The sequence below is a fragment of the Gymnogyps californianus genome, chromosome 11, assembly GCF_018139145.2.
Source record: "Gymnogyps californianus isolate 813 chromosome 11, ASM1813914v2, whole genome shotgun sequence".
Classification (NCBI taxonomy): Eukaryota; Metazoa; Chordata; class Aves; order Accipitriformes; family Cathartidae; genus Gymnogyps; species Gymnogyps californianus.
The window spans coordinates 22,747,003-22,764,956 of NC_059481.1; the positions used below are offsets into that span (position 1 = coordinate 22,747,003).

Here is a 17,954-nt window from a genome sequence, read left to right on the forward strand (position 1 = left end):
CCAGAATAATACCATTAATGTTGCAGACCCCAGAAATGATGCATTGGAGAAATGCAGGCCACTCAATTTCACTTAGTGGGTTGACTCTGAAACCTGAAGATTGTGAGTAAAATCAGTATGCTTTTTAACCTTTCTTGCTGCTCACAGTCTCAGAATGCCTCCCATGATTTTTTTTTTTAGCTGACAAAAAAATCTTAACTGTTCCCTGCTCAGCCTCCCCATCTCCAGCAACCTCCCAGACAACCTACATGGTCCAGTTAAGTGTTCTCTGTGCTGATGTCTGCAAGAGTCACTCAATAAATCAAATTCCCCTTCCAAGCAGAGATTATGAAAACCGTAGCCTTGATTATACTTATGTATTTTCCTTTTAATGCATTAGAAGATTCCCAGTTTAAAAGGTAAATGAGGGTGCTCTAGATTTTCAGTTTGGTAAGCAGTGGGTTACTGGGTTCTGCGACTCGGCAGCAAAATGTGGGGTTAGGTTTTCAGGAAAATCAGGGCTCTGATCATAGCGTATTTTTGCGTTCCTTGCAGTCGGTTGAGAAGTGGCATCGTTTTCAAGGTTCTTCCAGCCTGTAGTTACTTATTTCCCTGTTATCTTGATGTCAAAATGTATTACGTAGGAAATTACTGTTTAGTTACTTCCTCAGCTGTATTCCAGATGCAGTATTTCTAAAACCTTCTAAAAATGTCATTTTTCCCGATTGCTAGTCAGATCAGCATTTAGTAAAACACCTAGGTGATTGCAGCTTGTGTAGGAAGATCCCAAAAGGCCAAACCCGACAGCTCTGTGTTTTTCGGCCTGTCAGCTTCCCATCCTTTCGATCCCGTGGTTTTTGGCTTTAGAGGTATCTGCTCTGCATCCGGAGAAGGTTGGATGGACAAAACTTGCACCGTGGAACGCATCCTGTAGGCAGTCCTCCTGACTTAAGCAACTCCTTTAAATTTTCCTTAAGCTCTCCAGGGCTATTTTGTTTGACCTTTATTTAGTTAGAGTATCCCTTCTAGGAAAGCAATTATTGCCAGCCCCTTGGGTAGGTGCTGTGAACCGGGTTTTGCTGTACTGGAGCAGTTGTGGTCACAAGCTCTGTAGTTAAGCATCAGCTCTAGTTTCTAACCCTTTCTTCTTCATAACCTGAAATACATTCATTTTGGTTTCGAAGTTCCCATAGCTTGTCTCCGTGTAATAGTGACTTAGGTGTTGGTTTGGGCTTTTTTTTTTTTTTTAAACTGTATTGAATTAGGGAGAAAAAGAACTCAATTTTTTTCCATCAGTTTTAGTTAAATTATTGTATTATTCCAATTACATTAGAAGCTTGAGGAGTGAAGATTTTCAAGAGCAAATCCTATTTTTACAAATAGGAGGCAGCATTGAAAAACCTGCCTATTTTGACGAGTCGGGCAGAAATTTAAAAGAAAAATTAATTAGTTGTACTCCTGAATCCTTACTCTGATAGCTTCATGAGTAAGTAGTGAGAAGCTTTCCATGAGTTTCTTGAGCATTTCTGTTAAGTGCCCCCACAGAGATACTCGGTCTCACAAGACTGCAGTTTAATCTAGCTCAAGGACTTTACAAACTCTACAAATCAAAGACCTTTTTTTTTTTTTTCTTTTTAAATTTGTGCTCTAGAAACATTTAGCAGCATCAGTTAACGCTAGTGTAGTGTTAATGCTGAGCTATGAAGCATTTCAGTATCAATAAATTTTCAGATTTTCCCACGGAAAAAATAACTTGCACTTAATACATGTATCCTATATAGTTGTTTCTGTTCCCTTCTTTTTTTACCTGGTTAAATATATCCCTCTATTTATTGCTACGGCATAGCCTTAAAAATTCACAGGATGTTCAGCTTGATCAAATAACACAATGAAGACCGTTGCCTCTCAAGTGCTGAATTTCTTAACCTATGCATCAGTGCTACATTTTGCTGTTTCTATAAATGAAGTAAAAAACCTCCAAAGGCTCAGAATGAAACAAGACTTTATTTCTTCAGGAATTTCTCTTTAGATTCTCAGGTATTGATTTAAACGTATGAACAGCTATACTTAACCCTGAAAATTTCCAGAGTTTTGAAGATTTCCATGCAAGAAAAGCCGGTGTTAGGATATACACACGTGTGTGCGCATATGTACACAAACCCACCATAATTTGTCCTGTGGATAGGTTGTTTTAGGGTATACTTTTATTGAGACAGAAACTGTGACCTTACTAGTGTATGAGATTCAGAGACTTATATAGGAACAAGGTAAAACCACAGGTAGGAATTGCTGAATAATTACCTTTAGACCAACCTGAGCAAGAACCTTCCCAAGAGGGCAAGCTCATTTAATGGTTCCTAAAACCCAATCTTGTGGATGTCAATGGTCATGCTTGATTATTTGCAGCGGTGTTTTATGAAAAAGCAATAAAAATGCATTGGGAGTGTACAGAGGAAAAAGGGAACAATAAATGGTTTTAGTTTTTCAATTGAGTCCCTTTGGTGTGAACAGGTAGAGGCTACGTTTCATGCTGCTGTGCCTTAGCTATTTGAAATGTGCGTATGTGTGTGTATCTACCCAAAACACTGTTGTGCTCTGCTAGCTTATGATCGACAAGAGACCGGCAATGAGAGGAAAAAATTCTTATGTTTGTTTTAGAGAGAAAGCAATTACAGTTACGGTTAAAGGATTAACCTGTTTTTCCAGCTACCTGTACACTTCTCTGCAAGGCCCTTTAGAGAGCCACACTAACAAGTACAAAGCTTGGCGAGAGGTAGAAAATGTCATGTCATACACTGTAGATTATTCCTGATGTTAATTACACTCTTCCGCTTCTTTCCTTCCCTCTTCTGGGCTCTGAAAAATATCCCACAGTAGCAAATGCTGCAAAAGGGACAACCGAATAGCCCCGAGTATCTCCTGACTTACTTAACCAGAAACGTCTGCATGCCTTCGGTACGAATGTAGGTTACGCATACGTGATAGTTTCAAGAACTTGGGGAGCAGGTAGGGCTGCTGAGAGAATAGCTGGTTCTCACGTGATTTGAGGTGTTAAAGGTAGGCTGAGTGTTTTGGTGGATAAAACACTGGCCTTTCGACCTTGGTTCCCGTCCAGCTAGAGATCTGGAAATAAATGAGTTTACTGCTGACACTCCAATCCCAGCAGACGAAACTTCACACCAAAATGCCCCCACGTATAATTTGTCACATTTGGCATCTGCTACTAAGAAAAGAGCAAGAAGCGACCTGGCGCAGAGATGTAATCATCTTTCACCTTCCTGCTGGGGGTGGGAGTATAACGGGGACAATCCAGAAATGCTTTCAAGTCTGGGCCTCTGAGCCACCTCCAGACATCGCCGTCTTCTGCAAACGTGTTACTTGTAGGAAATCACCTGCCGTTAGGTTTGTGCAAGGCTTTTGAAGTAGATGGGCTAGAAAGTCAGAAATGGATTTTTTTTTAATTTATTTTTTTATTTTTTGTTTTTTTAGGAATGCTGTGAAAGAAAGTTGTCCTTGTAGGAGCAAAGCTGAACATGTACAATATTGTAATTTGCTGGTCTCATTGAAACAGCTCAGTAACTGCAGTGCATTTATGACGTGTAATTGCACCTGGCAGCATTTCTGGTGCATCTGAAACTTAAGTTTGTCTGGGAAAAAAAAAAAAATCACTGTTTGGCCACAAAGTAAAATGCAGCTACTATAGAAAAATATGTGTATTCTTTGACAGCTTTAGTAAAAGAGAAGCTGGAGTGCATAAAAATTCTTTAATCCTAGAGATTTTTGAGGCTGAAGTGATAAGCCAGAAATGCTTTGTAAATCACACACATTCTTTATTAAATACTGCCATTTCAGCATCAATGGACAAGTTGCAGAACCAGAGTATCTGCCCAGAGGAGATGATAATTTCAAAGGCAGGGTGTGCTGGGGAAACCCAGAGGAGAGAGGAACTGAAGTTTGGTTTGCTCGGTTCTGCTAACTTCCCTCTTGTGGCCATAGAGCCATAGGACCATGGCATTTCCTTCTGCACAAGCGTTCACACTGAGGAAAGAGTATTGCAAAATAGCAGCAGCTGTGGGGAATGGGAAAATTTAACCCTTCACAGAGCGGGAGTTAGCAGATGAGAAGAGGGAGTGAAACCTATTTGCACCGAGCGTGGGGGTCCACTGGGAATACCAACCTGTGTTGCCCACGAAGTGTAGCTGAGCTCGTCTTCAAGCCTGCACGGCTGTGCAGCCTGGCTTTCTTCTGGGGACGCGTTGATGACAGGCTGCCGTCGTTCTGCACCGTGGCCGCCCGTCAGGCTGGCCCCTGAAGGAGGAGGTAGGAGGAGCCCAGGTTTGATCTGAACACATAGCTGGGGGCTTTGCCATCGCCTTCTTGAAGGTTTTAGGTAGAAAGCTGTATTTGCTGGTTTTCCTGTTACAGGGAGATTGTGGGCTTTCTCTTTCTTCAGAAAGGGTGTGATAAATCTCAGACTTTCAGTTGATTTGAGAAAATATTTCACTCTCAAGAAATTGTCTGTTGGGGTAAGACCTCTGAAGGTGTGTAAAGCATAGGATGCTTTTGATGTATATCGCCAGTCAAGAGCTACTGCCGAGTTTCGTTGACATTAGAGTGTTTCCAAAGAAAATAAGCAACTCAGAGCTGTATCTGTTGAATTTGCTTCTTGAGTTTGTCCAGGTAAACCTCCAGGCTGGACAGAAAAGAGGGGAGAGGTGCCTTATCCATATTTATTTGTGGGTTTGCTGGACATTATTTATTTCCTGAGCCTCAGTAGCGTCTCTGCTACCGCTTTGCTTAGTGACAGCAAACAGATCAGGAGACATTTCGAATAACAGGTTTGAGAAGTAGGTGAGGATAATGCTCAGACCTGTAATTCACGCTCTTGTTGCATAGGTTGCAAAGGATTGGTTGACTTCTGGACACACTATTAGGTGGGTCACTCTTCCTTTGTTCAGATCTGTGAAAACAAAAAGGAAGATACAGATACTAATGTTATCACTCCTTTCAAAAGAGAGGGCTTTTGGAGGGATTGTCTCAGTATTCTCATTCTCAGGTCTTCATTTAGATAATGTGACTTCCCCTAACTCCATGGAAGTCAATAAGGTTTATACCAGAGCCTTGGCACTCTATAAATTAAATATTAGGAGCAGTGTTTGAAGTTTAAAGCCCTCCCTCCTCCTGCTAGCTCAGATTTTCTGCCGCTGTGCTTTTTTCTTTATGCCTGAGCACCTTGCTGACAAGTGCTAATAACAAAATGCCAAGAGAGGGTCCAGTCGGAGTTACCACACATTAAACATTCTGAACTTGTCCTTTTGCTCATAGATTGTGCATAATTAATAATTAAACGGTTTCAGTTGTAATGGGTTGACCTTCTTGAACTGTTCATTATTCACAAGGCAAAGGCATCACTCAAACTTTTTTCCTATTGCCCTTCCCCGTTCGCACTGGGTGTGCACAGTTCGGCTGTTTTTGAGAAATCGGAGGCTGATCTTGTCTTCTCCTGCAGCAGATCCCACTTATGGAAACGTTGCTTGGATGCTTAGGGAAATAGCCAGTCTTGGGAATAAGCTGCCTGGGGATGTAAGAGGCCAAAGGTACTTTGAACCTTACAACTGTTTGTGTCTTTACTGCCATTTTAGCAGCATCCCCAATATCTAGGTCTTCATGATACTGGTTAAAAGATATGGTATTTAACGAAAATGAAAGAACCATTTCCCAGTTTAAAATGAGTATACCTATTCCTCACTCCTTTAAAATCTTGGTTCTCTACTTTTTTTGCCTCTATAGTATGATTTCATTGTGTAGGTGGGTAAAATAAGGCAGGCTATCGGAGTGCAGCTGGACCGTTCCCTATGGTTACATCAAATGTGACTGTATTGCATCACACAGACGGCGTAGACTTGGTAGAGACATGTGTAGCTTTACTTTATTTCCTCATATTCCCATCTCTTTGAGTGTCAGCCAAGGTCCGGGCAACTTCAGGATACAATATAGGAAGTATTTGCTTTGTACAGTTTGGGAAATTTTTGCTTTATACCTGATACAACAGCATTGTGATTGCTCGAGTTACACAGATAGCAATAGCAGCGCTTTCTGTCATTAGAAATAGCTCTAAATAGAAAATACTCTCACCTTTCTACTACTCAAATGGTCTTGCATAGAACAATATCAGGAATTGAAATATTTTGGTCATTAGTTTCCCTGGGCAGATACTGAGTGGATGTTTTCTCTTTCTAATTAATGTACAATGCAGCATTTGCGGCAGCTTTTCAGTCTTCACCTTTGGAAGCCATTGAGGGTCTGTAGTTTCCTAGTTTAGCTAAAACCAAAACCTGCCTCCTTCTTCCCTATCTTACCTGTGCTGTAAAGTAACAATCGGCTCATACGTACAGGGGTGAGATTAAAGTTTTTACCCGCACTGATCTTTTTGCCCTCAAACACACTTGCCAGCATGTATTTCCTTGACATTGATGCATTCTCCCAAAAGGCTTTCAATTTGTCAGGCAAATAGCCAGTAAATTTGTGGGTGCCCAGTCTAAAATCCTTGGGAAGACTGTATTAAAGCATCTAGTTTTCATACTGAGATCCAGTTGGTGTTCGTCTCCACCCACCCACCCACACACAATCTCTTCCTGAGCTCCTGAGAGCAAACCAACCAAGGCATGGCCGTGACTGACAGGTCTACGGCAGAAGAGAGTAGGCCTGGATGGGGTTGAAATACTTGCATTGTACAGCAAAATGTGCCAAAAAAAAAAAAAAGCATTTAACATTTACTTTGATCCAGGTGAAATTTTCTTGTGTGCTTATGCAGGAGCACCTTGTCTCCTGGCTGTGCTGCATTAAGGCGTTAGTACTGACGTTGGAGCAACTTCTTCCCTTGCCTGCATGAACCCTGATGCCAGCTTAGCTTGGGATAGCCAGAGTGAAATGCTGGTGGCTTCGGAGCAGTTCATCAGTTTCTCCTCCCCTCTCATAATGAAGTTTCACTCTTATTATGGGTCGTCATCTCTTTGTGATTGCGGAAATTATCACCTACCAAATTAGCGTGAAGTGCCGTGTGCCTGTCCTGTTCCCCAGCATGGACGGATCGGAGCTGGCAGCCCCATTAGAGGGGCGATTGTAACAAGCTCCTCACTTGCATTTTACTTAAAATAAACAGTGGGGATGAATTGCTGGGCAGAGCCAGTTCCACGGGGAATGGGCTCCGATAGCTTCGCCCTGTAGTTTTCAAAATGATCTGTAATATGTGCCCAGAGTATTTCACAGAATCAGAGAATACCGGGCTGGAAGGGACCTCAAGGATCATCTGGTCCAACCTTTCTTGGCAAAAGCACGGTCTAGACAAGATGGCCCAGCACCCTGTCGAGCTGAATCTTAAAAGTCTCCAGTGTTGGGGAATCCGCCACTTCCCTGGGGAGATTATTCCAATGGCTGATTGTTGTCCTCGTGAAAAATTTTCCTCTTGTGTCCACTTGGAATCTCCCCAGGGGTAACTTGTACCCATTACGCCTCGTCTTTTCCATGTGACTCCTTGTACAAAGGGAGTCTCCATCTTCTTTGTAGCCACCCTTTAAAGACTGGAACGTGGTGATAAGTTCATTTCCTACCTGTTCTGCTTTGAGTCTGCCCCAGCGGGGAACGCGGCTTTTGCCACTGCAGGTGCGAGCCCAGGAAGGTTCTGCTGGACAAGAGCAAATGATGGCGAGAGGCAAAACCTGCCGGGCTCCACGCTGTATAAGCAAGCCTGACATTTTGCTCTGCATTCTCTGTATTAATATGAATAATTTTCATGCGCAGTTCTTTGAAGTGGAGAAAGTTTAATTGCACTGCTTATTTCCTTGTGTTCCTTCCACTCTCCAGCGGAAACCTTCCTATATTGATGTCATTTATAAGTTTAGAAACAATAACCTCTCCCTCACCCGGTCTAAGTTCAAAGAGAATTTGGGCACATTGTATCAAACACTCCTTGTATTTAATAGAAGTCTTTGAAAATTGTAAAGCAATTTTGGCTTCTCCTTTTACTCTTCAGTTACTTTTGATTTAATTGTATTTTCCAGCAGTTTCCAATTGTTTGAATTGGAAACAAAGCCTTAATAAGAGTTCTAGTTAATTTTCTGTCTTGTAATTACCGATCTCATTTTTCTGATAATTGGCCACAGCAATTATATGTATATTTACTAATCACATAGGAGGCTCTGCAGTTGTGTCTATCTGCCACCATTGATAATGGCACACACATTGCAGAGGTGCTTTTATCATCTTCTTTTTTCCACTACATCAAAGCTATTTCCTCGCATTCTCAATAATGAATACATGCATGCATTTGACACAGTTGTGTGCTAGAGAAATTGTTTGGCTCCCACCAAATGCTGCACGCTCTGAGTTTCTTGCCTGCAGCGCTGGAAGGTTGTATGTAATGATATATTGCTCATCCAAATGGCCAAAGCACTCCAAAGCACAGTGAGATTAAAATAAGTCATTCCTTTGTTAATTTAAATAGGTGCATGTATCATACTTTGCAGGGTACTTTGTGTAGGGATGTCAGGGAGGAAAAAAGCCGCCGAAAGGTATTTTTAATAGCAAATGAGAATAGATGAGAATGGAGTCATTTGCAGCTGCCTGTTTTATGTGGCTCTCTTGTTCCAACTGTAGGTCTAATGAGATGACACTGTTAAAGTACTCTGCAGTGTAATTTCATTACATCCTGAGCTGTTACACTATAAACACAGTGGAGCTCTCTGTCATTCTTGGAAAAACTCCTAAATTCGTAAAGCCCTTCTTTGCAAATGGTGATGTCGATTGTTCCCCGTTTGTTTTTGGTTTTTTTTTCTTGTGCCCTTAATTTTTTATTTCATTTTTTTTTTCTTTCATAAATACTAGGTGGTTGTTTTCTACCACTAGACTGGTAAATCCTGCATTTTTTCCTCTTAAAAATTCTTTTCGCCTTTTAAATCTAGAACAGACAGCATATGAGGACAGGCTCTAAAATGAATAAGTGTAAATAAACATGAGTGTAAATAAATAGCAAATGCAGTGAAAGAAACAAAGGTCAACACAAGAATAATTTCACAGCTCTTTGTTAATTACAAGACCATTTGTGTGTTACTTAAATAATCATTAATTTCTCATTTACACTTTCCCTACCTTCCTTTTTACCCTGTGGCTATCATTGTCCTTTTTTCACCTCCCCTCAGTGTCTTTCCACATGTTTTTACCCATTGTGTAATACTCATTAGTTGAAATTCAGTGCTTTATAACACATTCTCAGAAGAATTTGTACCTTTCTCCCTCAGATTCTCTGTGTGAAAAGGGGGTTTTGTCGCTTCCTTGGGTTTTTTCCCCTTTTGTTTTGTTTTGTTTTTGTTTTGTTGTCGCTGTTATATTACTCTCCTGCTAAAAAAAAATTATCTTCTCTCCTTCTGACTCTGCTTCTTGTTTCAATCCAATCCCAGGAATCGCCCGTCCTTCCAGCCGGGGAGTTCTCTGAGCCATTTGTACACTTCATCACTCAATGGTAAGCTCAGTTTGCAAACATGCCATGCCCTCAATGTAAATGATACATGCCATTAACTCTGCAGCTCTGCGAGACCTTATGGCTTTCCTTGCATCCTTTCTGAGAGAAGAGGGACTTGGGGGCCTTGGGCAGATGGGGCAGCAAAGCTAAGCAAACTGTTTAAATTATGTAAACGTTATTTACACAAAGGGTCGTAAAAGTACTTACAAGGGTTTTTCCTGTTTTAATAAACCTGCCCTGGATGTGGGTGCCGTCTTGTGCGCTGAGACTCCTAAGGATTCATCTGGGGGTAAAGAGGCCACAAAGACTCACGTGTATAATATCATTATTCAGGGCTTTTTAAAATATTACTTATAAAATTGCCTCAATATTTAAAAAGGCAAGCAGCCTTGATTAATTCATTGCCTTTTCAGTAAGTAATTTTTACTGAGAGTCGTATTTTAAAACACACTACTGGGTATATTTTCTTCCCTTAAAACTGAATAGTTCATTGAAAACCTTTCAAATTAAAGGAGAACTGGGGAGAGGAGGAATTTGTAGACTAAAGAATACAGTTCTTGAGTGACTAGAGGATAAAAATCTTGAGGGTAAGCTATCCTAAAGCAACGAAGTGAAGGGAAAAATCTTTTTTTTTAACTGTTGCATCCCCCCCCCCCCCAAAAAAAAAAAAAGGCAGCCATTTATGTATGGCAGAAGAAACAAGCTTGAATTCTGTAAAAATATGATGCGTTTGACGGAGAAGCATCCCTTCTGCGAACACTGGCTTCCAGGGCTGGATGCTCAGCTGTGCTAAATCAGAGGGAGCCATCTCAGTGTGTGCCACTGCGAGCTGCAGGCGCGTGGCCGAGAGGGAATCCTGCTTCGGGGATGCATCCTCCTCAGAGCCCTCGGCCCCACGCAGATCTATAGGTCGGGCTTCGCGGCACTTCCAGGTTCTCTACCGGATGCCAGGGCCGCTGCGGCAAAAGTCGCCTGGTAAAATTGAATTTTGAATACGTAACGTAGGAGAAAGTACCTCTCAGGACTGACGTAGTATGTAACGAATAATACGGACACAAAAAGCGGTCTGATTGTCGGTTAATTAAAGTAACTAAATAATTAAAGTTTGTGTAACATAGGCCTCCGTTTTCAATAGTTTCAGTTTACAAAGAGCAACGCTGTTTGGAGGGTTCTGCAGCGCGACTAACTGATGCGTGTGGAGGTCTACGCTTTTTATCCTTGCAAAAAAATTGATGACAGACCGTTTTAAAAAAATTCTCGTTGAGGCAGAGGGAGGGATAACCTGTGTTAAAATTTCCACAGATGTCAAACTGAAGCATAACTGATGGCGGCTAATAGCCTTGTTTTCCCTGGGGACGCAGCTACTTTGGACTGTCAGATTAGAACTGCTACCAACCTACTCGTCAGACAGCTTGCATTACTTGCTAATGCCTGCATTATTTGAGGTGCTTGTAGGTATTTGTAGGGGAGGTAAATTGTATCGTTAATACCTCCGATTTACAGCACTGATCATCTAGTATTTTAGCTATAGAATTACATTGGCTGTATATTGTAGTGGGAGGCGCTACTGTTTAATACAAGCAAATAAGAAGAAACTATACACTATTTAAGCAATCAATTCCTAGTAAGTATTAGAGATGTCAAGTGAACGGCGTATCAGACTTTATGACTTTATGCCAATTACGCCATAAACACTGGCTGTTTGGATGTAATCCAATTAGTCAGTAGGCAGCTCCTGATGGTCACCTCTGTGCCATGTTATTGTGTTCCTTCATGCAGCTAAGCACAGCCTTCAATAGCTAATTGCACCTGTTGCACAGAAATCTAGGACTATTTGGATGAGAAACATGATCTTATAAACAGGTTAATGCTGTGTAATGAACTATCACCCTGCAGTGTAATGGAAATAAATGTGAAAAAATTAAGGTAGAAACCCCAGGGTATTGTGCGTTCTCCTGAAGCTGTTTAGCGTTAGAGTTAAATTTCCCACCTGTTTGTATAATACTTTGTGTCGAGCTATGTAATAATCCCTAGCAAAATGAGAATCAACTTACTGTGCCTTCTGAGCCGACTGGTTCTCAATGATCTCTCTATTTACACACTTTCATGGTTACAAACAGTGTAGACCACTACATCCCATAAGGGAGGGACGGGCGGGAAAGAAGAAATCCATTAACATTTTGGCCACCGTTAGGAACCCTCTCTTCCATCAGCACGTGGTAAAGTTAAGAAATACATCAAAATTCTTCACTCTGTGTTAAAAGAGGCTATCTTCAATATTTAAGCAAGTAGAATAAATGAGCAGTTGTTTATATATGAACATTTTGTTTTATGACACATATAGCATGAAAAAGCAACCAAAGGAAAGGCCAGCACCTGAAGATTTAATGGTAAGTGAAACTTCAGAGCCCCTCGGCATGTATTTGTCTGTGCATACTTTTTATGTGTGTATATAGACGTGTATCCATTTTTTTCTGCATTTTTCAATATGTACAAATTTAAACTCTTTCTGGCTTGTGCAGCAATTACATATTTACGGAGAGCACACAAACCAAAGGTGGAATTATGATTCCAGTGAAGTTGATGGGTATTTTGCTGTTACCTTCATTGTGGCCAAAGCTTCGCTTGTGATTTGGGGAGTTAATACAGAACTCTCACAGCCAGTATCAAGTGTCAGTCAAAACCGTTTTGATGCTTAGTACACAGTTTTTTCAGTTTGTACGTCCAGGGATTACAGCTTAATGTAGGTCGCTATTCGTTGTCATTTGCCAGTCTTAACCTTTCAAAATCTGAAAACAGAGGATATGGTCAAAATAGTGGTTTTGTAATGAAATGCAGGAGCCACTGTTTTCACTTCTATTCATGTAAAATGAAATTAGATTGGCTACAGACGATTGAGTTAATATCTAGCTTTGGTCCGTCCGTAGAAGGGCTCTCAGTGTTGGAATTTGAGCTCAGAGACCACTTCTTTTGCTTGCACTTGTCATTTTTTCAGTAAGGCAGTGATAGGGTACCTGCTCTCAAGCTGGTCCCGTGTGGCTGTGCATTTAGTGCAGAGTGCTGTTTTGACTGTTTTTAAGCAGCTATAGAAAAATACTATATCAAACAATTATTACAAATATTTACAGTAACCTATATTGTAGATAAGAGTTGTAGTCCCCTCTGACTCGCATCAAATATCTTTGATTTTTAATTGTTTCATTACTTTTCTTTATATGCGATGTTTCCTGTAACTTGGAGGCTTATGTAAAATCATCATAATTTATTTTCTGTGCATTAAATATCTAGGAATCGTTTTAACAGATTTTAACAAGATTGCATCATCTCATTTCTTGCTTACATGCTGCGAACTGCAAGTAGAATAAACAAGTGTTTCTATTGCAGCTATTCTCTAGTTAAAGGCTAATCTCTGAAGATGCCCTGGGGCAGGTATCTCACAATCCAGACTAGTCTCAATTTAGATCCTGGTTAGTAAAGTATTTAACTGTGAATCTAATTTTAAGGATATTAACTTCAATAGATCTACATTTGAAGTTAGGCACCTGCTTAAATACCTTGGTAAAACGAGGCCTTAAAGTTTATCAGAGCCCCTCCACTTTGTGGTGTTGTGTGTCTCGTATGAAAGGCTTACACTGCCTTATTTTGTCTTTTTTATTAACTTTTGACGGTTGGAAAATTTGTGCAGTTAGTCACATCTGAGAAAACTTGGAACAGGTTCTAGAGATGTAGACACATTTACCTTGTGCACTATTATGCTATGGCTGGATAGCTTAGCTATTAAAACAACGGAATAGGGTTTCATAAAACCTATATCTGTTTGTAAATGCATGTTTCAGTGATGCAATAGGCCTGCCACTTATAAATAAAACATCTGCAGATTGCACATACCCCCATAAGTATATATGTATGTTTGTAAGCAATAACACCACTCCAGGGTGTAGAGTCATAAAAATGAGGCCAAAGGGTGAGTGCCTGCAGTACCAGGGAAGTGCACAGATTTATCTTTACAACTACATGCCCTGGAGTGTGCTAGTCCCCTTTTAAGGAAGTATTTTGTAAAATAATTTTTAAATTATAGCAGCTCAGGAAAAAAAAAAAAAAAACCTTCCTACTTTTTAAACAAAATCTTTTGTTTAATGCATTTTTCCCCTCCTGCTACTTTCTGTCCAATTATACGTGAACTTGCAACAACAAGTACTAAAGCATGAGGTAGGCTGCTGCTGAAATGAAGGAGTGACCCAGTCCTTGCCTGCAGTGTGGCTGACCCTCATAAGCTGCCCTAAATTCCCTCCTCCAGCCTGATGGGCTCACAGCACCCTGTGCTTTTCTGTAACAGACTCACTGTTAGCTCAGTAGTTGCTCGCCAGTCAGGCCCTTTACATCCTTGCACTTACCCAGTCTTGTCAAGGAGCACTTTATTTATAAAACTCATGTGCATACATACATTAGCATAGTATGTCTATATACACATAGCATATCTGTACATACATATACATATGTGTATATAAAGGGCCAGAACAAAAGCTGTTAAATAACCTCTGAATTCTAGAATAGCTCACTGCAATATCCTTCTAATTCCACGTCATCTGTTTCTGAAACCTCTGTTGTAATTCTGATGGATATCTCCCTGTTAACTGTTGGAGTGGGCAGAGTGATGCAGATACTATCAGTGAAATCCTGGACTTGTCAAGGTCAGCCTACCGTTGATTTAAATGAGAGCAGGATTTCACCTTGTTCATTGGGGTTTTGTTTTTTTTTTATTTAGAAGAAATGTACTAGCAAGGATGAAAGGTGTAACATGTAATCATTGTTAGCTTCAGACAAAACAGTGGAGTGCAGGCTTTCTCCCCTATGGACATTAACCGTACTGGAAGTCACTATTTTGTAACCAATTTAGTATAATTAAAGACTGAAAGCAAAATGAAGGGAGCAGAACATCAATCTTTTTCTGCTCTCCTGGTAATCGGTGAATTGTTAAATGCATTTTAAGAGCCGACTAACAATACCTGGAGTGCCAGATTGGCAACTCCAGTGAAGTCACGGGGTTACAGCAGGGATGGATTTACCCTGTCTATCATGTTAGGAAGCCCTTTTTTATAAAAGTCACTATGCACATTTTGTCGGAAAATAGGGCCAAAGCCAAGGCTGTATGAAATTCCTGTATAAAGTCAGGCTTTCGAGTACCGTAGATACTCTTGTGCAAGCGACCACCAGATTTCCATGACAGCTGGCATAAATCGGGTTCCTGTATTTACCCTCGGTCACTATGCCCTTTCTTCCATATACCCCTCCACAAAACAAGATCTGACGTTGGTTTCTCTGTGTATACATAATCAACAATTGAATTGTTTCAAAGTATTTCAAATTAACAGACTTGTTCCACAGCAGTGAAAAAAAAGTAATTTCACCAAGCAATGGGAAAATAGTCCATCCAGGGAAAAGAACAATCTTTATAATTCACCGGTGGTTATTCTGAACCTTGTGCTTACAGTGTCTGCTCTTTTGTCTCCAGTTTGTTCCCTCTTAAGAAGAGAAAGGCATACAGTCAATTAAATTGAACGTACTCTTGTTTCAGCACCAGGGAGGACTGCACAACATCTTAGCATATTCCTCTGTCTCTCTTCTCTCCCCTTCCAACAAGAAAAGGAAAATCTCAACAATTCTTCTGTATAAAGATTCCCCCCCCCGTGAACTTCCTGTTTTCATTTAAAATGTGGAGTTTTCTGGCATTGCAGGCCTGGCTCCCAGGGAAATGCAGACATGCAAGTATATTTAGCAATTGTGACGTGGCGGTACGGGTAAGGTTTAAACTCCTGCTCGTGCCGAGTGTATGGGTAGGCATCCGCGGGCTGGTTCGGCTCAGGAAGCTGTAGATCTGACTGTATTTACGGTATTTTTCAGAAGCTTTCCATTCTAAGCTCTATTTAATGGAATCTATGCATAGTAAGTAATCAGGTCAGAGAGAAGCAACATCCCCTGTTTGAGATCAATCGCTGGCTAATACTTTATCTAGGCCACTTTATTATCTCATGCTGATTCCATTCCCATTCTCCTCCTCCTTTGTAGCATGCACTTCAGCTGTGGTAAAAGTACGTATCGCATACATATTAAAAACATATACCCATTCTATCTGTATGTAAATGTGTGAGACACAGCTGGATATTGCAGGAGTTTGATTTACTAATAGTTATTATCTGTTCTAGCTGTTCAGAGGCAAAGAGAGTTTCAGAAAACAAGCTAGCGCAGAAATTGCCTTTATGATATCACTATCCTGCTTTGGTAATTGTTTAAAATCTCTTCTTTAGCTGGAAGCTCGGCCTTTTATTTTGCAGATTGTATGCGCTTTTCAGAAAGCCAGCGGAATTGTTGAAGTCTCTTCTTGGGTTTTTCGTTAACACAGCATTGAACTCTACCATGCTACATATGGCTATTTAAACGAAAGCGATTTACTTCAAGAAATGGTATTTGAAATACCAAAAGTCAAGCACGTAGCAGTTATTCCATTATGCTTTCCCATGGATGCATAAAAGTACAGTCTTTAGGATGCTGCTTGGATTTCTCAAGGAAAATATTGGGCAGGGAGAGGCAATGCTTTTGGCCAAGGACACAGTCACCTTCTGCACTTGGTCACTTTTGCGCAGATCTGATGATTTTTGTTCAAGTCTCCAAAGATTAAACACAACTACTAGCTTTTCTCCTTTTTTAAATTTAAATTACTGGTGCTTTTTATGTTGGTGTTTTATTAGTTTAGAAGGTTGTATGATAAATTGTACATCATCTGTGTCAAAACCACTGACCTGCTGGAAAACATGTTCTTCTTTGGTTTTTTTATTTCACTGCCTAGTGCAGTTTTGAGATTTCCCATTCCTATGCATTGAGCAATCCCTCTCTCCATTTCAGGAATGGCGTTTAGCCCAGGCACCCTGGTCTCATTAGCTACAATGGGCATTTCTTCAGATAGATCGTTGGTTTGTGTATTTAAATGTGTTAAGATATGTGTCGAGATATTACAGAATCTCAGAAATGGATTCTGTCTGGCTGTTCCTCCATCTCTGACAAGTGTAGGAAATTAAAAATGCAAAACTTTTAAGTAGCTACATTTTAAGCAGCTATATTCTAGAGGGTCTGGACGGTAGCACTTCTTAACGGGTAGAGCTAAACTTGTTTGCAGCTCGTTGTGTTAAACCATTGTTTGTAGCTCTTAGGAAATACTTTTATGGTTTGAACAAACAAATGGAGGATCAGCATAATCCTACCTGGATTTTCATATAAACCTTCTAGAATAAAGCCAATGAAAGACTGCCACTTGGGTTTGTCAATAAAAGGAATTTCCCCCAGCACCTGATTTGACTTTTGCATTATAGCAGTGGCATCACTGACTGAGTAGCTGAGATGGCTGTACAGGTTGAGGTTTTTTGACGGTGTTAACTTTTGGGAACAACCAGAGAGCCATCTGCACTTTGCTTTTCACAGACACATCCCGTAAATCTTGTGAAGACAGCTTTACAGATAAATGTTTTCTGTCTGCACCTATCTAGATGTTTATGCATCATTGCTGGATCACAGTGAGCCAAGAGTTTTCTCTCTTTGGCTACCTACAAGCATTGGGGTTTTTTTTTCCTGAGCCAGTGCAGGATCTCCTATCAGGGATGATTTGTCCAGTGTAAAATTGTTTGTGCCTGGACCTGTGATGGATAGCTTTGTTTGCAAACATTTAGACTCTCCTCTGTCACAATGATCCCAGTTATTCACCCCATGACAAGGAGAAATTCTGACAGACACCAAAACATATGCCAGATGTGAAGGAAAGGGCTCTCTCCTGATTTCCCAAGGAAAAAAGGACAGATCCAAGTATTTCAGCTGTTGTAAATATAGAATCATAGAATCGTTTAGGTTGGAAAAGACCTTTAAGATCATTGAGTCCAACCGTTAAATATATATGATAAATATTAAACTGTATCTACAATCTGTCAATTCGGACATACAGTGGACAAGGAGTTCTGGATCAAATCCTGGATACATTGGAGGCAATGGCAGAATTTATACTGACTTCATTCCTGATTTCACACTAAGGCTCAGGATGCTCTTGTTACTGTGTGTTCATTATCTTCCTTGCTCAGGGTAGCTCGAGTTGGAGGAAAAAATACGTCTTCTTTCAGGTGGCTGCGTTGCTCAACCTATTCCCCGCTCAGCTGAAATGGGGAAAGGTGCGTTACGGATCTTTCCCCCTCTCTTTCCCTCTGTCTTTCAAAAAAAAAAAAAAAGCCATCTCTGTCCTTAGGGGTATGATTTGTTCTTCTTTGTCACTTGAGAAATCAGCTATCGAAATGGAGAAATACATTCTATCAGTGTCACTAAATCCAGCAATTACAGAAGACTAAGATTGTGACAAGGTTAACTTGTGAGCGTTAGTGTTTTAAGGTGTTATATTTATTCACTGTCTTCTGCAGTCCCATTG

General features: G+C 40.5%; 1 protein-coding gene across 2 annotated transcripts in view; it reads left to right on the plus strand.

The window, feature by feature from the left end:
- Positions 1-17,954, plus strand: part of MAP2K5 (mitogen-activated protein kinase kinase 5) — a 141,044-nt gene that overhangs the window by 105,543 nt on the left and 17,547 nt on the right. For both annotated transcript variants that reach the window (XM_050903007.1, XM_050903008.1), the window contains 2 exons: positions 9,435-9,496; positions 11,841-11,886. In XM_050903007.1, the coding sequence (XP_050758964.1) occupies positions 9,435-9,496; positions 11,841-11,886 (108 nt within the window). The remainder of the gene's footprint in view (positions 1-9,434; positions 9,497-11,840; positions 11,887-17,954) is intronic.